General features: G+C 36.3%; 2 protein-coding genes and 1 pseudogene across 2 annotated transcripts; 2 read left to right on the forward strand and 1 right to left on the reverse strand.

Moving 5' to 3' along the window:
- The first annotated feature begins 4,448 nt into the window (after window positions 1-4,448).
- Window positions 4,449-10,190, forward strand: LOC132186996 (protein SMAX1-LIKE 7-like). Its single transcript, XM_059601136.1, has 3 exons — window positions 4,449-5,791; window positions 7,141-7,384; window positions 8,023-10,190. The coding sequence occupies exons 1-3, from the start codon at window positions 4,599-4,601 to the stop codon at window positions 9,916-9,918; spliced, it is 3,333 nt and encodes a 1,110-aa protein (XP_059457119.1). The 5' UTR covers window positions 4,449-4,598; the 3' UTR covers window positions 9,919-10,190.
- A 723-nt stretch (window positions 10,191-10,913) lies between these two features.
- LOC132186896 (PHD finger protein ALFIN-LIKE 1) lies at window positions 10,914-15,904 on the forward strand. Its single transcript, XM_059601008.1, has 5 exons — window positions 10,914-11,131; window positions 11,276-11,308; window positions 11,748-11,970; window positions 15,262-15,382; window positions 15,510-15,904. The coding sequence occupies exons 1-5, from the start codon at window positions 11,038-11,040 to the stop codon at window positions 15,759-15,761; spliced, it is 723 nt and encodes a 240-aa protein (XP_059456991.1). The 5' UTR covers window positions 10,914-11,037; the 3' UTR covers window positions 15,762-15,904.
- A 4,603-nt stretch (window positions 15,905-20,507) lies between these two features.
- Window positions 20,508-22,974, reverse strand: LOC132187671 (jasmonate-induced oxygenase 3-like; annotated as a pseudogene).
- Between the last annotated feature and the right edge of the window lie 1,850 nt (window positions 22,975-24,824).

The following is a 24,824-nucleotide window of genomic DNA, read 5'->3' on the forward strand; positions in this document are numbered from 1 at the left end:
ATATGTGATTAAGATGTCCACTCAAAACCCTAATGCTCACTTTATATACACATCTCATCACTATATGAGACATCTAAGAGACGAGAACGGTTTTGGTATAGAAGCCGAACAATTAACCGTTGCGCTCTCCCCGTTGCGCTCTTTGTCACCAATGATCCTATATATAGGCTTTCTCTATATATATGAAAGCTTAACATTGCTCAACCATCCAGGAATTTGTCTGATAAATAATTGAACCGATTTTTTTTTTTTTTTTTTTTGGGCGTGTGTGTGTGTATGGTGGTGTTGCTTTCAGTCTCCATATATAGACTTCATAAGTAAGCTAGCCGATGACTTTGGAGGCTGTTGATTGGCTGAAAAGGCTAGGTGGTGAATGAGTACTGTACCGAATACTAAAGCCAAGTCAATTTCGAGCATATTATAATAAGGAAAATAATGCAAAATTCTTAGCAGAAAAAAAGGAAACATAAAGTGAAGATTCCAAGCTCAAGAGATCTTACAATAAATCCCAGATTCCATTTTCCTCCTATATATTCCCCTTTCCCCTTTCTCTTTCACAAAATTTAATTCCTTTTTTTTCTTAAATATACATACACCTATGATTTTGGAGAGACAAAGAATGTATAAATGTCTCTTTGGCCGTCGAGAGGGCAACAACATAAATGCGAAAACGACAGTGCTATAAGGCACACGCAACTCTCTCTCCTCCCCCCCCCTCCCCTACACCGGTGGGGGTGGGGCTCAAGGGATAGACAGCTAATTAGATGGCTGCCTAACACTTCAAACGTATGAGTCCCTTAAATAATAAAATCTCTTCATAAATAGTATTAAAAGATTCTTGACAAATCAAAATCAGACGGGCTATATATCATCTTCTGATTTTTTTTCATTTTCTCATGTGGGCGTATTATATATCATATATCCAATGATGATTTTAAAAATTGAAAAAATAAGAAAAGAAACGAGAGGTGTGAGATGAATAATTTTTTAATCACTTTTTTGGTTTTTGTTTTTTCTGACATATCTGAACAAGAGAAAGAAAAAAAATGGACGATGATTCTAATTAGTGACTTTCGCTTAATAATTTTTGAAATAGAGAGAATTTTGTTCTCTGCTAATTTACTTTTCAAAACATACAAATAAAGAAAGTTGAACAAGAATTCATAGTGTTACTTCAACAATAAAAAAAAAAAAAAAAACTATAGAACTAAAATACATATTATTTAATTAAAAAAAAATACCTCACTTAAATTTATTGTATTAAACATCAAAATTTATTGAGGTGGTAGCCTGTTCAATATGCTAATAAAGGCTCTCAGATGTATCTCAAGTTTTTTCTTTCTAATAGTGCTTGCAAAATATATTTTCAAGCTCGGTCTTAACTCATTTTAAGCCTGTTTGAGATTGTGTTAAGCTTAAAAATATGCATTTAGTACATAGAAAGTCGTGTCAAATGAAAAACGGGTAGCTTTTTTTTTTTTTTTTTTTCCTCTATAAAAGCCCAAAACTATGTTTGGTTAAAACTTAAGAATGAAACTTTTTTTTTTTAAAAAAAAAAAAAAACTAATTTAAGCTTTTTTCTATAAGCAAAAGTGATATTTCTTAATACAATCTCAATATGTCGTAGGTGTCTTTACGAAGAGAAAACTATATCTTTATTCACTATATACACACATACGTTTGGAGTATTTTGGATAATTTATAATTATCACACACTAGAAAGTTAGTTTTATATTAAAAGGATAAATTATAAAAATGTTTTTAAGTGCTAAATCTCCCATTAAGTTTCTTATTAGTAATTGAGATTGAGATTCCAATTATAATGTAATTAGATATTTTGAAGTGATAAGGCAGAGAAACTTGAGAGACACCCCAGTAACCAAGGAAATTATTGTTGAACGAGAAAATGCAATAGTTGGCTGGTTGAGTCAACTGTGTTGGAGCCTTGGGGCCGGGGCCGGGGGGGTGGGTCTATAAGGTAGCTGGGATAGGTCATATCTGAGGAGGGGGAGGGTGAGACTAAATATATGCATTTAGGAGAAAAAGCAGCTGAAAAGGTTGGGAAAAGTGGAAGAAAGAAGGTAGGAACAAAAAAACACATCAAATCAAACTCCTTTTTACCCCCCCCTCAGTAGTGTGTTGATGAATAGTAAGGGTGTGAGAGAAGGAATTGAGAAAGGTTTGATGAGGCCCCCACGCTCGCAAAGATGATTCAACCCCAAAAACAACACAAATGCTTTCATACACTCCAATATGATGATGAATGATATGTGTGTGGTGCTTGTGGGGGGTTTTTTTTCTTTCTCTCCCCGTCACTCTCAACCTTTACAAATTGAACCGTGTCTCCTCTCTCTCTCTCTCTCTTACAAGGTGGTGTTTGTTAAAGACAAAGGCTCCTTTTGTTAATAACTTTTTCTATAATTTTTTTTTTTTAAAAAAAAAAAATTTGAAAAAGAAGAAGATATTTTATGTGTATTTTGAGTTGATTGTTTAATATTTTTGTTTTAAAAAGTAAAAATAAGGAAAAATGTTATCAAACAAAACCCCCTTTTTTGTCTTTTATTTTCGGTTCTCAAGTCAAAGAAATTAGCAAACAATCGAAAACATTATTCGTTTGTTAATGTGTTTTGGGTTGTTTCTCAATATTTTTATTTTGAAAAAAAAGAAAAAAAAAAAAAAGGAGTAACACAAACTCAAAGCTCCAAAAATTATGTTTTTTGAAATGGTAGGTGTTATCTAAGTGAATATTATTTTTTTAAAATTTGATTAAAAAAATAATGAAAATTTTCTTTTTTGCTTTTTAGGAAATAATATCTACCTAGGACTAAGAGAACATTATAAGAGCACATAGCATTCTCCAAAAATCTATTTCAAGGCGTATTTTATGTTTGGACAGAGTTTTCTTTCAAACTGGATTGAAGGAATTTTCAATCCAGTTTGTAAAAGTGACATGTGTCATTTTTTTTTAATAACATGTGAGATGCACATGAATTTTTAATAAAATTTATTCTAATTTTGTCATTACTATTAAAAAAATATGTGATTTTCACATGTTCACGTGTCACTTTTATATATTAGGTTTAAGGAAATTCGTCCAACCTAGTGTAGAGAAAACTCTGTGCTATTTGTTTAGGGTTGTTTCTTAGTATTTTTTATTTTGAAAATAGAATAATGAAAACAAAAAACATAGAGTGTAACACAAACTAACCATTTACACTCCTCAAAACTTGAAAAACTGTTGAGACTGTTTTTACATTTAAGTCACATTAAAATACGCTTTTTTTTATTTAAAAACAAAAACAAAAAACAAAAAACACCATTTAAAACGCGTTAACAAACATAGAATATGATGAAGCTTGGTTTTGGTTGGAACTTGGAATATGAAGTTGTACGTGTTGGGCACATATGCTAAAAAGTCCATTCCTTTTATATTGCCTTTTGAACTTATGCCTTCGCTTCCCCTTTTTTTTTTTTTTTTTTTTTGGTATTGTTCGCTTCTTTCTTCAAATCTTCTTTCCCATGCAGTTTTAAGTCACGCTTTTATTACCTATATACTTTTATTCTTCCACTTTTTTTTCTTTCTTTCATTTCTTCCCATTGAAACCCAAATGTCTCACTAATAAGAATCTGCCATGTCTCTTTGCCTTTAGAGTTTGGACCCAAACAAAAGAATAATTAACAAACCACTCTAATCTAATAATCTAATAACATATATATTAAAGAAAATTATGATCAAGATTCTTGGAATTCTCAACCATTGGTTTGGAATTCAACGGTTAGGATTTTGTCGTATATCACCTCAATAGTTGATATGGTTAATATCAAATCATTGAATTCCAAACCAATACTTAAGAATTAAATAAATTTAGTCGGTAGAATGCTCTAATTGTTATAGAAAATCTTACTATATTTTTGTTAAATTATTTTGAAGAGCGTTATTATTTATTTTTCAATAATTAAGAATTTTTTTAAAAAAAAATTGTATAAATATCTAAAACCTTTCGACATCAAAGGGCTCAACTTGCTTTAAAAGCAACGGTACTGAGTTGGGTTGCCGTGACTCATCATCAACTCAACTCACTCATGTCAGCTGATTCTCCCACCACCCTCCAAGAGAAAACGATCAAAATTACATGGAAGGAGAGAGAGTGACGCTGACTGTCATTGTTGCCCCCACACAAAGTGTAAGTGGACGCGGCATCTCTCTCTCTCTCTCTCTCTCAGTCTCAGAGAAAAGCATAGGCGTTGATGATGATGATGATGATACTCGAGTCCAAGACACAGAAAAGAAAAAGATATGTGATGTACAGAATCTATTCTCACCGCCTGTTTCGTCCAGATAGGCCCCACCCCCACCCTCTTCTCCGTAGGCCCCACCTCACACCACCATTACCCCCTCCCCCCCCTCCTCCTCCTCCTCGTCCTCGATAAATAATTAGGAGCCCCTACAAGCAACATAAATTTATGCCCCAAGTTCAAGCTTTTTTATTTTTTTGTTAAAAAAGAATTAAACTACTTTTAAAACATTATCGTTTTGGTTGAATAAACTAACGGAAACGAACGTCAAAAGGAATAAATAATTTTTATTTTCGCCGGCGATGCCGACGCCGGTTAGTGTGGCCAGGCAATGCTTGACTCCGGAGGCGGCCCACGCGCTAGACGAGGCCGTGGGCGTCGCGCGCAGACGGGGACACGGGCAAACGACGTCGCTCCACGCCGTGTCAGCGCTCCTCTCACTTCCCTCTTCCACCCTACGCGAGGCCTGCGCGCGTGCAAGGAACTCAGCCTACTCGCCCCGCCTACAATTCAAGGCCTTAGACCTGTGCCTGAGCGTCTCGTTAGACCGGGTCGCCTCCACCCAACTCTCCGACGACCCGCCCGTGTCGAACTCGCTCATGGCCGCGATAAAGCGCTCCCAAGCGAACCAGAGGAGACAGCCCGAGAATTTCCATCTCTACCATCAGATTCCAAACCAATCATCGATCTCGTGCGTCAAAGTGGAGCTCCAGCATTTGATTTTGTCGATTCTCGATGACCCGGTGGTGAGCCGGGTGTTCGGCGAAGCAGGTTTTCGGAGCTCCGAAATCAAGCTAGCTATGGTTCGCCCTCTCCCTCAGCTCCTCAGGTACTCGCGCTCCAGAGGTCCGCCTTTGTTTCTCTGCAATCTGAGCGAGTACTCGGACCGGGGTCCGGCTCCAGCTCGTCGGAGCTTCGCCTTTCCGTTCTCGGGGTTTCCCGGGTTCTGCGGCGGAGACGAGAACTGTAGGCGGATTGGGGAGGTGATGAACAGGAACAAGGGGAGGAATCCTCTGCTTGTGGGTGTATGCGCCTACAGTGCACTCCAGAGCTTCACAGAGGCAACAGAGAAGAGAAAAGATAGCGTTTTGCCTGTGGAGCTTTCTGGGTTGAACGTAATTTGCATTGAAAACGACGTCTCAGAGTTCGTCACGGAGAATAGCGATAAAGGGTCTGTGTGTTTGAGGTTTGGTGAGGTGGGTTCGATGCTGCAGCAAAGTTTGGGACCTGGGTTGGTCGTGAATTTCGGAGACTTGAAGGCTTTTGTGAGTGACGAGGCCTCAGGTGAAGCAGTGAGCCATGTCGTTGACCAACTGACGAAGTTGCTGGAGCTTCATGCTGGGAAAGTATGGTTGATAGGTGCAGCCGCGAGCTACGAGTCGTATTTGAAGTTTGTGAATAAATTTCCATCCATTGAGAAGGACTGGGACTTGCAGCTTCTACCCATCACTTCTCTCAGGCCGCCTTCCATGGCTGAATCATACCCCAGGTCCAGGTAAAGTTGTCTGGATTTATTGTTTATACTGTACTTCTTGGGTTTTGCTTTGTATTATTATATTCAAGGGCTCTCTATTTTTTGAAGTCGTTATATGAGTTTGCATGTAGGATCTTTGTTTGCTTCTGAAATTTAATATTGCATTGCCTTGCTCTTATTGCAATATTAAATTTAGAGTCATATATTATGTTATTAGCATATTGTACTTCTGAAGAACTGGGGATACTATTTTAATCAAATTTCTGAATATATAACATTTGTTTACTTTTGAAATTTAAATTTTTATCTTGTCTTGCTGTGGCTTGTAGTTTCCAACGTTTCTTTCTTTTTTCTTTTTTCAAATCACAATCTTTGGAGGAGTGAGGTTATACCCCACGTAGTCGAATTGGTGGATATTGTTTTATATGTAGTAATTTTAGAGTGAGAATTATCTTATCATGTATGAGTACAAAATTTGAGGAATTTCTTTTTCCCGTGTTAAACTACACATGAATATTTATTTCAGTTTAGTATTAAATATTATTTTATCTTATCTATAATTTATTTAATATATAGAATCATGTTTTTCTACATCATTTAGAGTTGATTACCTGGCCATGTAACTTGCCAGGGATGCACTGGTTAGGGTATTAACATTTACAATGGTGAATTATAGGATTTTAGGGAAATTAGGAGCTAAGATGAGTTTTGTGTTTAATTTCTTTCTCCAGTTAACGTTCTTATTCAGTATGGCATGTTATATGAAGTGGTCCAGGATTCAACTGCAGTAGTTGGACGTTAGGGTATCAATTGGCAGTGCCTCTCAAATGATTCGAAATAGAATTAGATTGATGCCATAATCATAGACTAACTTCTCTCCAATTCTTTCATCAATTCCCTTGGCTCTCTCTCGCTCTGTTTTTTCCGCTGGTGGTGTCTTGGCAGCTTTTTTGTTAATGTTATACTCTTATATTGTACACTTTACATACTTCTTGAAATGGAGTTTTTCAGGTTCTTCTGTAACCCATAGCTAGTCCTTGTCTTGGCTGCAGATGTATGACCACCTGATATCTCCAACTTTACCCAATCCTGGCATGACGTTTGCAATCTAAGACTGCAAAATATCTGTTAATGCAGCACCTTTTACTGTTTGCTTACTTGCTCATACTCCACCATGTATGCTCAATCAATAAAAGTTGGCCAGGGTTGCAACTGGCAAGAGCCTTAGCAACTTGTTAGGACTAGGTTTAGTTGTGATTTTGAGCAATATGAATATGTTTGGACTACCTATCTGTACTATCTTTAAAATTTGACTTGGATACATATGGCCCATTAGATTTAACAGTTATGTTGTCATGATATGTTTTCAGCTTGATGGACTCATTTGTTCCATTTGGTGGATTCTTTTCAACACCTTCTGACTTAAAGGTCCCATTCAGTAGCTCATATCGCTGCATTCCCCGTTGTCATCAGTGCAATGAAAAGTGTGAACAAGAAGTAATTGATGTTTCAAAGGAAGGCTTTACTGCTTCAATTGCAGATCAATCCAAATCTAGCTTGCCTTCTTGGTTGCAGATGACTGAACTTGGCACTAACAAGGGACTGGATATGAAGGTGTGTATCCCTTTCATATAATTCTTCAAATGCAGTCTGACTTCACCTTACAATGACTTGAATCTATGCTCCTGTTTGTCAACTAGTGTCCACTGGCGTGTGAAACAAGGCTTTTTTTTTCTTCTCTCTTATGAGTAGGGCATTGGAACCAAGGGTTTAATTGCTAATATGTGCAATATGCATGACCCCTGCAATAGGGAAATTTCATTGTTCACCGATATAGGTTGCCATCTTCTTGCAGTGTGAGCCTTTAATCCTTTATAATGGGTCCATTAGTGCAAAGAAAGATATGATTTCTTGAAAGAGCTGAAAGAGCTTCAGCTGGTTGATAGAAAAGGTCTTTTTTTTTTGTTTTTTTTTCTTGTCTATTCAATGAGGGGAGAGGGGAGAGGGAGGGTGGTAGATAAGTATGTAAATAGGTGACCTTTATGTCTTAAATAAGGGGTGATATTTATGTCCAAAATGACATACTTGATGGGTTTAGACTTTTAGTGGTTAAGGTCCACTATCTATCATGGTTTGGTTCCAGAACCAGGTGATGCTATTTTATTTGTGTGAACAATGAAAGCTTTCACTAGAAGTTTAAGAATCTTCTACAGAATTTGTTTAAAAACCAGTTTATTATCTCTTCAGTGCAGACCAAAGATGATGGAGTGGTATTGGGTGCCAAAGTTACCGGAGTACAAAAGAAATGGGACAATATATGCCATCGTCTTCATCAAACTCAACAATTCCCTGAAGCAAACACATTTCCAACTCTTTTGGGCTTTCAAATTGTTGAAGACAAGAAGGAAAACACTGATAATCACAGCAGCCACAACACAGATGCATCTTCAAGTGAAACCAACTGTGTGAATGTGGATTCATCCACGTCCATGGATGTGCAAAAGATTGCTACATTACAATCAGGGGGTCCTTTTACTGTGGTTAGCAAGGCTAAGAATGAGAGTTTGCTATCCAAACAATGGGAAAAACCTTCAAAAGGGGAAGATCTTGAGTCAGGTGGCCTCAATTCTCCACGCAGTTTATCCAATTCCAGTGTGGGTGATGGTAGTGGAACCTCTCCCACATCTGCAACTTCTGTGACGACAGATTTAGGACTGGGAATATGCTCTTCTCCCACTAGTGATAAGCCAAAGAAATCTATAAATAAAAATCTAGTAGAGCTTTCACATGAATTCTCAGGTTGCCTTTCTGCAGACGTTGATTTGGTCAATGGGAATATCTCTAATCGTCTGACTCAATCTTCATCCTGCTCAAGTCCTGACTACGGTGGGCAGTTTGGCCCAAGAGAGTTCAAGACACTATTTAGAGCACTGACTCAGAGGGTCGGCTGGCAAGATGAAGCCATTTGTGTTATTAGCCAAACAATAGCCTGCTGCCGAACAAGAAGTGAAAAGCGCCATGGAGCAAGTCTGAGAGCGGATATATGGTTCAACTTCATCGGACCTGATAGGTTTGGTAAGAAGAAAATTGCTCTTGCCCTTGCTGAGATATTACATGGAAGCCGGGAACATTTCATTTGTATGGATTTGAGTTCCCAAGATGAGATGATCTATTCAAACTCGATCTTTGATTGCCAAGAAATGAATGGCTATGATGTAAAGTTCAGGGGGAAGACTCTTGTTGATTATCTTGCGGGGGAGTTGAGCAAGAAACCCTGGTCTGTTGTCTTCCTTGAAAATGTAGATAAAGCTGATGTGCCAGCTCAGAATCTTTTGTCTCAGGCTATTCGGACTGGTAAACTTTCAGACTCACATGGAAGAGAAATCAGCATCAATAATGCAATGTTTGTGACAACTTCAACATTCTCAAAGGGAAAAAATCTTCGCACTTTTGGGAGGGAGTCCTCAAACTACTCTGAGGAAAGAATATTAGGAGCAAAAGGCTGGCCAATGCAGATAAGAATTGGACATGCCTTTGGAGACAATACCAAAAGCCAAAACATAAGTGTGTCTGACACAATGAGAAAAGACATCTCCAGTCCAACCTTTTTTAATAAAAGGAAGCTTATCGGTGGCAATGAATCTCCGGGGCAGCCTGAAATCTCAGACATGGCCAAACGGGCTCACATGACGTCAACTAGGCATCTAGATTTGAACCTTCCGGCTGAAGAGATTGAGGTGCGCGACACCGATGACGGAAACTCTGACAACAATTCCATCTCCAATAACTCCAAAGCTTGGTTGCAAGATTTCTTTGATCAGGTGGATAAAACAGTAGTTTTCAAGCCATTTGATTTCGATGCACTTGCCGACATACTATTGAAGGAGATCAAGAAGAGCTTCCACAAGATTGTTGGCTCGGACTGTTCACTAGATATTGACTCTAAAGTCATGGATCAATTACTTTCAGCTGCATGTATATCAGACAGGAACAGAGTGGTTGAGGATTGGGTGGAACGAGTCCTCAGCAGGGCATTTGCAGAAGTTCCTAAGAGATACAGCCTCACTGCTCATTCAATTGTGAAACTTTCTACTTTTGAGGAACTAGCCCCTGGAGTTTGCCTTCCCCCTAGAATTATTCTTAATTGATATGTTAGAAAGCTTAGTATTGTAATTAGATGTATAATGTTAGCATTTAGCATCTAGTTACCCTTGTTTTAGCCTCTTAGTCCCATATTTTGTTGGGTCGTTTCCAGGCCGTGCTTTGTGTATGATATGTAATCTGTGGCTAGTGCTTGTGGGGTTATATTCTATGTACTAAATCAGTTGTCTTGGTTTCTCTATCCTAAATTTTGTTCCTAGAATTTGTGTTTATAAAAGTTCTACAAAGGTTTGTGAATTAATTATCATCGTTATTTAAATATATCATTTAGTGAACAAGTTTCAACCTCATTTTTCAAATGTAAATGTAAATATAAAATAGCATAGTTTCTATTAAAGTATTAATTAAATAATTAAATTAACTTGGATAAGTGGGTACTCCAATAGCCTCTCATTTCCATGTTCCATGGCTAACTATTCTAGTTGGTCGGATATTGAAAATTATTGTGTTTACTTACAATCGAGTGCACATGTTAGTTAGATTGATTTTTTTTTTTTTTTTTTACATGTCCGCACAAGAGGGGGGAGATGAAAATTCGAACTAGTGACCTCCGCTTCATTAAGTGTGGTCCTAGCCGATTGAGCTATCTCTTAAGAACAGTTTGTTTTAGGAGTAAGTGATTTGTTTTAGTTTTTATTTTTATTTGGAAGAGATTGCCACGTCACATGACCGGCCAAGGTTGTTTGATTAGTGCCCTTATGATGGCTAATGAAATTAGCCCACACTAATTATTTATTTTCAATTCCGAGAGATATTTCAAAGCAAACAAAGACAAAAACCGAATTTCCTGCCTTGTCCAATTTTCGATATTTTTTTTTTCTCTCGAATTCTTTTCCGTTTCTGGTGGGTGCATGATATAAACGTCGGCCTCTAATTTACTTCTAAAAGGCGTCGTTTTATATTGCTCATGCATGCAAAGCGGCATGTCGTATAAGACCGAAATTACTCTAATAGCCATTTAGCCATTGAGTTCGCACGCCTTTTTGCTGACAAATCAGAAAACGCCACTCACACAGCGACCGTACACCGTCGATGCTGGTGGTGAAAAATGCAAATCCCTAACCCAAAATCCTGGTCGACCATTCAGTAATTACTTCGCGGTGAAAATGGCTTCCATCTCCGCTAGCCCTCGCTCTGTCGAAGAGATCTTCAAGGACTACACCGCTCGCCGCTCCGCCCTCATTCGCGCCCTCACCTACGGTCCCCACCACTGCCTCTCTCTCTCTCTCTTTCTCCTCAAAACCCTAATTTTTTTTTTTTTTTTACATTCATAATGTGTGTATACTTATATGCATGATTGTTGATTTTCATTGGCGTTATTTTTTGTTTGTGTGCTTTTTCCAGATGTGGACGAATTCTATTCGCTTTGCGATCCAGGTTAGTTCGTTTTCGCTTTTTTTTTTTGAACTTTTTTTCAGCTTCTGTTTGGGTGCCGAGAAAGTGTGGAATATGACAAATGAGGAATATTTTGACCTTTTTTTTTTTTTTTTTTTTTGGGTTTCGGACCTTTCACTGTGATGTTTTGGTTTTAGAAGAGATGAAAATGTCACTTACTAGTGAGGGAAATAGTCGAAATGGGTTAAAGTTAGGTGGAAATTTACAAAAGCTTGGCACTTTCTACACTTATCCTTATTTTCTCTGGTTTCCTTCATTCTGTCATAAACCAAACAGAGCGCTAGTGGTAGCTTTTAGGGCTTGTTTAGTACTGTTTTATTTTTTTCTTGGTTCTATTTGCTTCACTCGCTTTGCATTCATGGTTTATTTATAAAACTATGGCTTCTTTTTATCTCAACCGTTTTGGTTTTATGAGATTCAGAGAAGGAGAATTTGTGTTTGTACGGACATCCCAATGAGTCGTGGGAGGTGACTCTGCCGGCAGAGGAAGTTCCACCGGAGCTTCCCGAGCCAGCTTTGGGGATCAATTTCGCAAGAGATGGGATGAAGCGCACAGACTGGCTTTCGTTGGTTGCCGTGCACAGTGATTGTTGGTTGCTCTCTGTGGCTTTCTACTTTGGTGCTCGGCTTAATCGCAATGAGAGGTACATTGTTCTTTCTCACCTCAGTTTTAGGTCAATATGCTTTGTGTGAATTGCGTTTTGTTGGTCTTTTAGTGCTGATGAGCTACATATTACAATTACTGCTTTAGTAGCCCTCGATGTTTTCGCAGAGGTTTAGGCCAATGAGTTTTTATGTTTTCCTGCACACCACAGATTTGTCTTAACTAGTGAATTTTGAATATGCCTGCCTTATGGAGATTTTTTTTCTCTGTTTTTTCTTGTTTCCAAATTCTCTAGGTTGATAAGCATTGTATTTTCTCCTGTGTACTAGGGTTACACCCCTCTGCGCTCATCAATTTATTTATCAAAAAAAAAAGCATATTATTTTTGTTATTGGAATTATTATCCTGTTTAAGGAACTTGTATCCACTGTTAACATAAAGAGTTTGTACTTCTTGAAGTTTGCTTTAATGCTGGTTAAAGCGTGAAACTTGTGATGACAGTTTTCAAGGCCTTGTGGAGTTGTGGTTTAGATTTGTATCTAGGGAGAACGTGTTTTCTGTTTTATCTTGTCTCCAAATTCTATAGGTTGATTAGCGTTGTATTTTCTTTATTGGAATTGTTATTCTGTTTAAGGAACTTGTATTCTGCTGTCTTCATAAAGAGTTTATTCTTCTTGAAGTTTGCTTTAGTTGAAGCGTGAAACTTGTAATCTGTATAACAATTTTAAAGGCTGGGCAGTTTGTATTTGAGTCTAGCTAAGCATTTTGCAGAGTGAGGGAGATGCAAGAGCTTCAGTTTTCTTGAGAGAAAGAGCGCCTCAATGCTGCAGTTAATTATCTCTGCCTATAATTCTATCTCCATAATGTCCAAACATCATCTTTTCATATTTGGATTTTCTTTTTTTACTGCTAAGCAGTAAAGATGCATAGACACATAAATACCCACATTTACAACTGGCAAAGATACAAGGTTGTGCTAATCAGATGTGTTAATAACAGTAGACAAAACCAAGAAAGATGCACATATCATTGGAAGTTGCGTGGCCCAGTGGTAAGGGATGTCAAGTGTGTTAGTTGTATGTGTTTTTAATCCTCGTGCTGTTACAAGAGTTGAAACTTTCTTTTTTTTTTTGATAAGTAGAGTTGAAACTTTCTTTAAAATATGTCACCCTTTTGTTGAACCACATTACCTAACCCTATTTTTTTTAATAATTCACATTACCTAACCCTATTATTATATACGTAAATGTAATCTGCTACTTACTTGATCATGGATTACCCAAGGAGTTGGCCAATTAAGCGGTTAATATATGCTGGAGCATCCAAAATTACGTGTATATATATATATATATGCTGGAGCATTGAAATTCTGCTGTGGATCTGTAGAGAATCTGCTCTAAGTGTTATTTGCCCTGAAAGTGGATTCAGCCCCCAGTAGGGTGATTAGTTAGCAGCTCTTGACCCTTAGGGTCTTGTATGACAGTTTGTTTTCTTTGTTCCTCTGCCTAAATTGTAGTGTTACCTACTCAAAACTAATAGTATGCCTCTTCTACGATTCATTCACCTTTTGAAAAATAAGAGAAAGTCTGAGGCGAAAAAGGGAAAAGAAAAGAAGCTTTTGGAAAAGCATTGCCGTTGCTGTAACTTTTGTATTTATTTATATTATCCCGTTTAATTAGTTGGGAAACTGAAATCTTTTGGAATATATGTAGAAAAAAGCTTTTACGTCTTCTTAAGCATCTTACACAAGTTACCAATAATTGGCAGGCTACTTTGTCCTGTTATTTTCCTCTTTGCTTGTTGGAAAAAGTTTACATACCTTCCTTGAACGACCACCCAATAGTCAATGTTCCCTTCAAACTATAGATTCTGTCAATGTCCCCCAGGCTAGCAAAAATACAAAAATTATCATAATTTTTTTAATAAGACAAAAATACCCTTATATCGAAAAAAGGAAAAACTAAAAAAGAAGAAGGGTTGGTCGTCAAACCACCCTTAAGGATGGATCAGTCACCCCCAAAACTAATGGGGTGGCCGAGCCATCCCCAAATCAGACGGGAGTGGCCAAGTCACCCAAAAAAATGATTGGCGGTGGTCCGACCACCATCACCAAGTGTTGGAGGTGGTTTGGCCAACCTAGGGTTATTATTATTATTATTATTATTATTGTTGTTGTTGTTGTCATTGGGAGGACATTGACAATCGGGTGATAGTTTGAGGGAAGTGTGGACTTTTCATTATGTGTTTTTTTGGATAAACTTCACTAAACCCCTCTGAACTTTCATCACTTTTGCAAATACCCTTCTAAAGTTTAAAACCTCCAATTTAGTGTATCGAACTTTCAATTTTCTGCAATGTGACCCTAAATTGAGAGTTTTTGTAGTTTGAGGGTTAATTGACAAAGTGATGCAACTTCAGGAGGGTTAAGTGAAGTTTTCCCCCCTTTTATGCAGATCAAGATGAGCCTTGGTGGGTGGGGGTTGGGGTGTGTGTGTTGGATTTTGGTTTCAAAAATTAAATTGCTTAAATTTACTTGTGGATATTGTGTTCATAATACTCATCATCAAATGAACCATCGTCAATAATATAAGGCTACATGTGTCTGTTTGATGCTTATTTTACTGCAAAAAAGAAGAAGATATCATCCTCATAAACTAATAGCATTGAGATGTATGTGCAAAGTATTAAGTGTATTTTTAAAGATTGGGAAAAAGTACTCATTTGGAGAAGCCATAGGTGTAAAGTTCATTCTGCTGGAAGCATATTTTAGCCATGCTCTTCTTATAGAAGAAGTTCACATGATGTTGTAGTTAGGTTCTGTTGGATGCTACATGTCATATGCTTCCAGACTAGTGAAAAGTCTTTTAATGTAATGTTCTACCCAGTTTGTTTTTTCCTTCCTGTTGTAGACCATCACACTCCTTAGGGACAACCAAATGATCATATTATCTGGATAGTTGAGATCACATGATATAACTTATATCTAGGATCATTATATGCAACAGCATGCTGTCTCACATTTTGGAATAATTTGCTTGTCTGTCCAATTTTCTTTGTTCTGCTCTACTTCTTGTCCCTTTAATTTCCTTATATCTTTTCAAATCATTTAGCTAAGATGGTGGCAAACCCTTGGCATTGCTGCTAATGGTCATCGGTTCTCATGCATAGTGCCTTTCCGCCTTGTGCTCTTTTTGTCTAATGTATCACTGGTTCTGATACATAGTGCCTTTCCACGTTGTGCCCTTTTCGTCTAGTATGTCACGCATCTTGTTTCAAGTGATGTTATGTCCTAGGGACTTTAATTGAGACTTTATACGCCTTCACTCAACAGGAAGCGTCTATTTAGCATGATAAATGATCTGCCCACTGTCTTTGAAGTCGTAACTGGAAGGAAGCCTACAAAAGACAAGCCCGGTATGGATAGTGGAAGCAAAGCCAAGAATAGCACAAAGGTGAAATTGTTTCTTCTTTTTTCTCCCAGAGGGATGAAAGTAATAAAAACCTTTAAACTTTCTATTCTTTCCTTTTCAATCTGTTCCTTACCAATTTTTAGGTTTGAAACCCATCTTTGCTTTGTAGAGATCAATTGATGGGCAGATGAGAAGCAATGCTAAGTTACTTGACGAAAGTTTTGGAGAGGATGAAGATGAGCACAGTGAAACCCTTTGTGGGAGCTGTGGGGGAAATTACAATGCTGATGAGTTTTGGATTGGTTGTGACATATGCGAGAGGTGGTTTCATGGGAAGTGTGTGAAGATAACTCCTGCCAGGGCAGAAAGTATCAAGCAGTACAAATGCCCTTCTTGCAGCACCAAGAGGGGCAAGCAGTAGTATCCAATGTAAAGCTTTTGGAGAGGTTAGCCTCATTGTTTTGGTCACTGATTTTGTTGTAATGAAGTGATGGTATATGCAGTAGGCTTTGAGCATCAAATATTTATCATTAAGAGGTACTCTTTAGCATTGGTTGAAGCTCGTATTCACTTTTTTCGACGCAAATTCCTTCTTATGTATGTGTAATATAGAAAACTGCTTTATGATAGTTTAATCACAAATGCTCAGTGCTAAATGTTTGCAATTAATCTATAATATGTCTTATTGTAATAGTTTAGTCATGTTTTCACAGCATCTGGATGATATCCAGTGGCATACCACAATTGGTGATGAGTTGAAACTCTGTCATCCTGGTAGAGTTAATTCTAATGTAGTACCAATACTGGCTTTTTTCTGTTCTGCATTTGTGTATATAAGCTGCTAGTTTTTGAAGTCTCAGATTGATCCAAGGGGTACATCATTTTGTGCCACGTGATTAAACAATGTTTCTTCTCTGTTCTGTTTTAATTTCATTTACGAGGTTATGTTAAAAAATGGGAAATTTGGAGAGACGCGAGAGAGATTTGGAGGAGAGATAAAATTGAGATAGTATAAAAAATGAATATAATATTATTAAAAAGATTATTTTAATAAAGTAGAGAGTTTTAGAGACTGAAATGTATGGGGTTTTGAAAAAGTTGGTAGTTAAATATAGAAAGAGGCTTATTGTTTTGGTTAAAATTTAGAGAAATTTTGCCTAGTTCAATGTGAATGCACTTATTGTTATTTTCTAAATTGTTTGAATTCTAGAGGTGAAAGCATAAAATAACTCTTAAGGAGTTGGTTAAAATTCTGAAAGAGGAGGGGAACCGAAAACATGTGTTTCTTCTCTTAAGCTGATGGTGTTTTATGCGCTGGATCCACTCCTTTGCCTTGGGTTCAGAGCATGCACGATGAATTTGACAAACGGTGAATGCATTATGCATTGAATATCAGGTGACATCTACACTCATTCCCACCACTCTGCCGAGGATCCTTTGTTTCAACCAACATGTTCCTTGACCTCTGTTTTTGGTGCTGATGTGTGACTTATGAACACTACTACTCTACAGTCTTAATGAAGGGCAAGGGCGTGGCCCCCAGTTCTGAGGTAATTATTCCGACGATGAAAGGATCACACCTTCCAACCAACTGCTTTCTTACCTTCCTTCTTTTGTTTATTTATTGATTGTGCTTCCAACTCTTTAATGTTGCTGTGAAAATTCAATAGTAATTTTCACTATCATATTAGAATTTTCATGTAGCATTTGTCTTATATCTTTGTTAGTCATTCTAATAATCATCAACTACACCTATATTTTTTATATGTCATGGTTTTCCATTTTTTCATGCTTTAAAGTATGCTCAAACCATCTTACTTGTAGTAAACCCATTGTTCCAGAATGAATCTGATGATAGAATTCTATGAGCCCTTTAGTAGATAAATTTTACCATCTTTTTTTAAGTTTGAGAAGATTTGGATAATACGAGGAAACAAATGTCAGTTGGATGTGACTTTACAATTTTTTGAGCATTTGCTCCAACGTGCGAATCTAGAGTACTCTTTAGTAGGTCAGTGGTCTTTGGATGAATGTGTATAGTAGTAGGTCACATCATTTTATGGGAAACACAAATGATGAAGTTGGTCAGTGGAATTTTTCGAATGTAACTGTAGAAAAGAGATTCCTGCAATTAGGGATTCGTCCTCTTAAGAGTTGGGTAAGGATATATAAGATAAGAGGAGCTCTTCTGTTCAAGCAGGAAAATTCTGCCTGAGCAAGAAGGCCACTCGCGCAAGAGAATTCCTCCCACTATTATCTGTTACTATTTATGCCTCCTCTGTTTTATGTAGATAGTAACAGTTGATCTTATTCTTATCATCGGAGATGACATGGTAAAAGTGTATTGGATGGCAAACATGTGACTTGGGGGCCCATCTTTCACCACTTTGGATGCAAGTATTTCCTGTTGTGTTCACATGCCATTTTCTATTGGGTGGTGCAGTACACGTGTATGTGCGTGCCGATTTTTCCCAGAACCATAGGTCATACCATTTTTTTATTATTATTATTTTTCCTTTTAAAATTCTTGCAGAGATTATTACTACGACATAATTTTATTTTATTTATTTATTGAAAATAAAAATGAGGAGGCAGGGGAAAGGAAGGTTGTAGGTTTTGAGATAATTAAAAACGATATAACATGAGAAGAAATGGGAAAATTTGTCGCATGAGAGTTTGATACTTAGAAGAATTTTGCTGACAGATCAAGAAAAAAAAAAATGGTGACTTGGATGATAGAATAATTTTCCATTGAAGTCTCGACAGATGGCAGCAAGCAATCATAGAGAAAGAATTGGGGTGGTTTGGCGAAATTATTGGAAAGGATTTTTGCTTCTCAAATGCTGCATGAGAATTATTTTCAAATATCAGTTATCCAAACAGTCCTAGTTACTCCTCAAGCTTCTCTCCCTTTCTTGGCTGAGCAAGAAGTCTGCTCGTGGAGCCCTCTGTAGAGGTAGAAGAATCCTGGCCTCTCACAAATTCCTATTTTTATTCATGTCCCCCGTGTTTTACGTAGATAATAATAACAATGGAAATATATAATTTTTTTCAAAAAATATGAGTCTTTCAAAAGAAAAAGGAAATAGCTGACTTTGTTACTTATGGACATAGTTTCCTCTAAATTGGGTTAGTAGAGTTTTTTCTATACTCAAAAAATACATGACAATTTTATTGATTGAATTTTTTTTTTAAAAAAAAATCCTTCGAAAAACTCCGTCCCGACATTCACGGGTGGAATCACTTTCATGTATTTAGTTGCTCAAAAGTATTGAAAACAGGACCTTAACCTTTCAAGTGGGACAGACAAACTAAAGAGGCAACACCAAATCATAGTTGAGAGGATTACATTCCTCTTTGGATTATGGAGACAAATCTTTTAGACACATCAACTGTTGAGGAGCATCAAGGATTGGCTCATACATGTGAATTGAATACTGTGAGATCGATAGTAAACAACCATTCAAAGGTTTCAAAAATTCAAACCAACTAAACTACCAATGATGTAAACCACAATATATTTTCCACTAATTAGTATATAATAATAAATTAGGTGAAGACCTCTCCATTACAAAACAAAGATTATGAGCTATTTCAATTTAATATCTTAAAAAATAATAATAAAGAAAAAGGGCTATACAGTCACAAACATGTGATTAAATTTGGTAATAAAAATATTATTTTTAGAGGATCCTAGAGTGCACTATTCATGACTTTTAACATGATTGATGCATTAAACAATTGAGCAAGAACAGAGAAAAATTAACACAAGAAAGATATATATGTGATTATTTTATAATATCATCACATTTAGTGTTAGTTAATTAAAGCTCTCATAGACTAATAGAGATGAATAAGTCAGTGAAAAAAGGTATTCCAAGATCACACTTGAGCATAATAAATATATGTCTATATGATAAGTTTGAAGATCACATAGAAATGCCTTTTGTTGTGCACCAATGATGATATTAATTATTATTATTTTTTTTAATACTGTAATTTTTTTCAGTCAATCTTTACTCAGTTGATCACTAGATTAATAGGATAATTCATGGTGGATGACTCATTAATTTTTATATACGTACATAAATGTCATACTCTGAATTATCTAAAATCGGCCTTCAATGTAATTACCGTGTTACCCTTTCTAGAATGCAAAGGATTGAAGACTTTTTTACGTGTTTTTGTCTTTTTCAGTGATAGATGCATAATTGCATATAATAAAGGTTTTACCCTTTCTTGCCTTCCACATTGTTGAATTGTAAAGGGTGAAGCCTTGGGTTTTTCGTCTTTTCATCTTAACGCTGCAGCCTCTATGCGTTTTTTCATTTTTGTCTTTTACAAAGAGTACGAGGGAGAAATGGAGAGAACAAAGAAGACCCGACAGCCTATATATAGCAGGCTATATACGACTTTGCCTGTATGTATCATATTTATTCACTTTCGTAATGTTATACTAACAATTCTATTGGGTAATAATTTAAATATGCGATTGCGTAAGGATTCAGATGTTAATTTTCATAAATATTTTTTTTAATTAGATAAAGTACTGAGTTTTTAATGTTACTCTATTATTATCGAACATATAGTAACACTTTTGTTGTTGTCGTACACAGAAAATCAAGCACGTGTACCTCCCCAACTTGTAAGATAAAAAGCGGCTTTAGAAAATGATAATAAAACAAAAAGAAATTATACACGTGCTTTCATTCTTACAATACTCTCAAGTGCACAGTCTCTGACATAGTAGTAAAAATCATTATCAGGTCTAAAACTCAATAGTAATTCATCAAAAGTTTAATGGTGATTTTCGATGTCACGTTATGGAATATATATTTATAAGTGTGAGAATAAAAGTATATACAACATTTCTCATTAAACAAACTTGTACTACACCGGTAGTTGGTAGTTAGTGATGTGTGTACTACAAGATCAATAGTTTAATCTTCATGTTAAGAATAAGTGGTTAAGGAAATATTTTATTAGCCACCTGCTGCCATAATACCAATATTGTCTAGTGGAAAAAAAGTGTCATAAAAAGTAATTTTAATTGTGAAACCTTCTTGATAAACCAGTTGGACAAGAAATGAATCTATTAGGATTGAAACACGTATCTTTTGCGTCTTATTATGAAACACATGTTTCAATTTTAAAGGTATGATTCCAATTGAAACTCATGAACTCAAGCTGAATACAAACCAATTAGATGAAAATGGATCGACCAAATCTCTAATTTTTTGTATTTCCTATTTCAAATTTGTTGTTTGAATGAATGCATTCATGATTACAAGATGTACAGTTGACCCAATGATCAAAGAAGGGGTTGATTGATGTACATGTAAATGTACTCATTTACAGTGAATTAAACAGCGTTGTTATGGAGATCTAAGTGATTCCACTTGTGATTTGCCGCGGGGACCTCTCGTTCTTATGAAAAGCCTATATTCATCAAACGTCATCGGTTGATACAGAGCAGGCTTGTCTGGTGCCACGAGCTCCTTCAAAGGTTCTATCAGTATGTCGCTCTTTGGATTGTAGAAGAAGGCCAGAGAAACCCGCTCTTTCGCTGAATTTACTATCACTCTATGCTCCACGCTTTTGTATATTGCATTGCTTAGAACCTAATCAAACATTAAAACATACAATTAAGTAAAACAGAACATGACTCTTATGTAGTCAAAATTAAGAAGACGTCAGCAAATAATTAATAAATGGAATTAACAAAGACTTGGTACTAGTTTTACTATTATCCTCTAGTGGCCGGGAATAAAATTATTGGGAAAAATGAACTATGACTTCTTTTACAATTCCTTGCAAACTTATCTAATCGTCTATATTTTAGTGGTTGAGATGATAAATATTATTTGAATTGTTACTTACGATAAAAGTTATCTTACTCCGAACTATATATAAACACTATATATTGGCAAAGGGATTACTACCAAGAAAGGGTGCAAAAAAAAATAGTACTTTGTGAATTGTGAGGGAATATCCACTGGGGTCAAGGTGCATGTCCACTGTCCACCACCAATTTCAATTGTCTTGGCATGTTAATTAATAACATGGCATTGCTTAAGCAATAAACGTAATCAAAAGCTCTTTTGTCTCTCAAAAGTAAAAATATATTGGGCAAAGGAAGTTCCTAAATAATGCATAATAAATAATTAATAATTGATTAAGTATTAATGCATTGATATTTTCATCATGGGGCGTGCCGCGTGAGGCTTCTTCCATCATATGAAGGTTTGAAACTCTCCCCTCCCCTACTTCACCACCCCCCCCAACAAAAAAAAGTCAAAAAAAAAAAAAAAGGGATGAAAACATACAGAAGTGGCCACAGTTTAATTGATGACTGGTTAATAGGAGCTAGTGGCATAATATTGTTGATGAATTCTAGCCAAAACACATGGGTAATCTCAGATTCAAAGTCAAGAAAAAAGAAGAAACATGCACCTGAATTTGATCGCCAATAGTGACGATAAAAGCGTGGTGGGCCAGCTTGACGGTGATCCACTTGTTGTCTCCGTGCCAAGTCGGGGACTTGGGCATCCAGGGAAGTAACGGTGTCATGCCGCCAGGATCGAAGTGCGACGACAACCCAGAGTAATCAGGTCAGGCGTGGACACCCGGGATAAAAATCACCCTCAGGCACGCCCCAATATTGTCCCCGCCAAATGCATTTTGGAAGCGCATCCTCTGCTAATCCCAGGTTTATCGACAAGCTATTATCCCACACAACTTCACCACTTCTTTCCCATACTCGTCTATCCTTCCCTAAATTAAACATGATAATTTAAAAACCTGAATTTACCCATTAATCTTCCAACTCCAATTACATGCATTATATATATATATATATATATATATAATAGTCTACTAAATAACATTTTAAATTACCTACAATTAGCCGGGAGGCTCGGCCATTTGTTGTAATCCTTTAACGATAATGGAAGGTGATGAAGGTAATAATAGTCGCTCCAATCAAGAATGGCACCCTTTTGAACGCCAAGGCGGCTGCCATAGCCTTCGTAAGTTTTTGGTGAGTTGGCATAAGATTGCTTGATCTCCATTGGCAAGTGGAAGAATTGGCGCCAAATCTCCTGGGCACGGTCGAGCAGTTGGGGACTAATTCCATGGTTGAGAATTTGGAAGAAGCCCCACTCTGTACAAGCCTCAGATATTTGAGTGAGTATGGTGGCCCGGAGAGCCTCGTCGTCGCCATGTAAGCCTTGAAGATCGATGATTGGGATATTATTATTATCATTATTATTATTATTATTATTAACAACAACATCGCCGCCAGCGTCATCAACATCCGAATTAAAGGACGGCCTTTCAGGTGGCGGCTTGACGTATCGGTCAGGAATCTCGGGTACCGAGCTCTCCGACAAAGATTGGACCCGAACTATTGGCTCCGGCCAATCTGTTATGCAACTCATGATCGATATTTCTTGTGAGGGAGAAAGAGAGAGAGAGAGGAGAGAGAGAGAGAGAGAGAGAGAGAGAGATGGGGATGGGGAAGATAGTATGGGAGTGGTAGTTAAAAAGGAGGATGAGTAGTGGGAAGTGAAATGGACGTGAAAGAGAAACGTGAAATATATGGAGGTTTTTAAAGGGCGTGAATTTGTGTGGAAGGTCATCCAATTTGTCTGTGCATGCGACCGAGCCAGAAACTGAAGGTTTATGACATTATGTTATGTCTGTGTGTGTTTGTGTTTATTTGCTGAGGTTGACGGGCCGACATACAATACAAAGAAAGATAGAGATATTGGGGCACAACTTTATCAATTAATTTCCCCCATTTATAACTCATGGAGGATGAAGCTTGAGAAGTATTGGTCCCCGTTTCGGCGCCGTGTACAACTTGATTTACTTTCCTTTCTTCCTTCTATCTATACCACACACTAAATTAGATAACGAAAGTATTTATTGGCCTTTCGTACTATTGGTTTCCCACTTCTATCTAGACCACAAATTCAGTTTGTCGGATTTTATAGAAATTTGGGTAGCTTAAGAAAGATATTTTGAATAGTGTAGGATGCGGGTTTGAATGGATAATTAATATAACTTATTTGTCTACGTAAGTTTTGAACTACCCATCCATTCAATTATTTGGACAGCTAAATTTCAAATTGTTAAAAAATTGTATTCATGCTAAAAAAAAATGAATGATGTGTAACATCTTTCAACCCTCTAACCAGGGGTAGAACCACAGGGGGATCCTGGTCCCCCAAACGGGGGACCTTGGTCCCCCCAAGGCCCAAGCTCTAACCAGGGGTAGAACCACGGGGGACCCTGGTCCCCCCAAGGCCTAAGGTGATGGTCCTAAAAAAAAAACTTATAAAATTCCTATAAAATTTAGGAGAAAGTCCACATACCATTTTCAAACTACCATCAAATTGACAATGTTCCCCTCCATACTTTCAATTGTGGTAATGTTCCCCCAAAACTACCAAAAATTGTCAATGTTCCCTCCAATAATGAAATTACCCTTAGTAAAATAAAAACAAAAATACTAAAACTTCTAGAAAAAACCTAAAACTAACAAAAAAAAAAATTCCAAACGATGGCCAATTTTTTTTAAAAAAATCCTTTCATAAGAAAAAAATTAAAAAATAAAATTGATTTTTATTTTAATAAAAATTGAAAATTTTCCTTTTTTTAAAAAAAAATTTGTTAAAAGAAAATTTTAAATTTAAAAAAATAAAATTTTTGTTTTAAAAAATAAAAATTTTCGTTTTTTAAAACTAAATAAAAAAAAATTTTAAATAAAAGTTTCCGTTAAGAAAAATTAAAAAATTAAAAATTTTCGTTTAAAAAAAATTGTTTTTTTTTTAAAAACTATTATTTTTAAATTAAAATTTTTCTTTTTTTTTTTAAATCAATTTTTTTTGTGAATTTATAGGGGTATTTTTGTCTTATTGAGATATTTATATGGGCATTTTTGTCTTATTACAAGTCTTGGGGGGTACATTGACAATGTTTTAGTAGTTTGGGAGGACATTGTTACAATTGAAAATTTGAGAAAGATATTATCAATTGAGTGGTAATTTGAGAGGGTATGTAGACTTTACCATAAAATTTAAGTTTTGACCCTCAAATTATTTTTTTTAGAATTTTACCCCCAAAAAACACAAATCTCTAGTTCCTATTATTTTTTAAAGGCGGCTGAAATTTAAATAGCATAGATTCCAATCCATGGACTTTACCGCAAAATATAACTGCAGGAGAAAAGGTAAACTGTCTTCGTTTACAAAAGACAAAACTAGTAAACTTCCAAATTGTTTTCTGTGCGACACAAGTTGTAAAAGTGAGTCATGTTATGCGGCTGTGGACAAACGTTAAAATAATAATAATAATAATAAAATTTGTCATTTTTTATTATTAGTTAAAATTTTATGAGTTAATATTTAATTTTTAATGCCTTAAAATTTATTTTTGTATTCAAAACTAAAATTTAGAGGTGGAAGGTTAATTCTTTAGG

This window comes from Corylus avellana, chromosome ca7, assembly GCF_901000735.1.
Source record: "Corylus avellana chromosome ca7, CavTom2PMs-1.0".
NCBI classification, from domain to species: domain Eukaryota; kingdom Viridiplantae; phylum Streptophyta; class Magnoliopsida; order Fagales; family Betulaceae; genus Corylus; species Corylus avellana.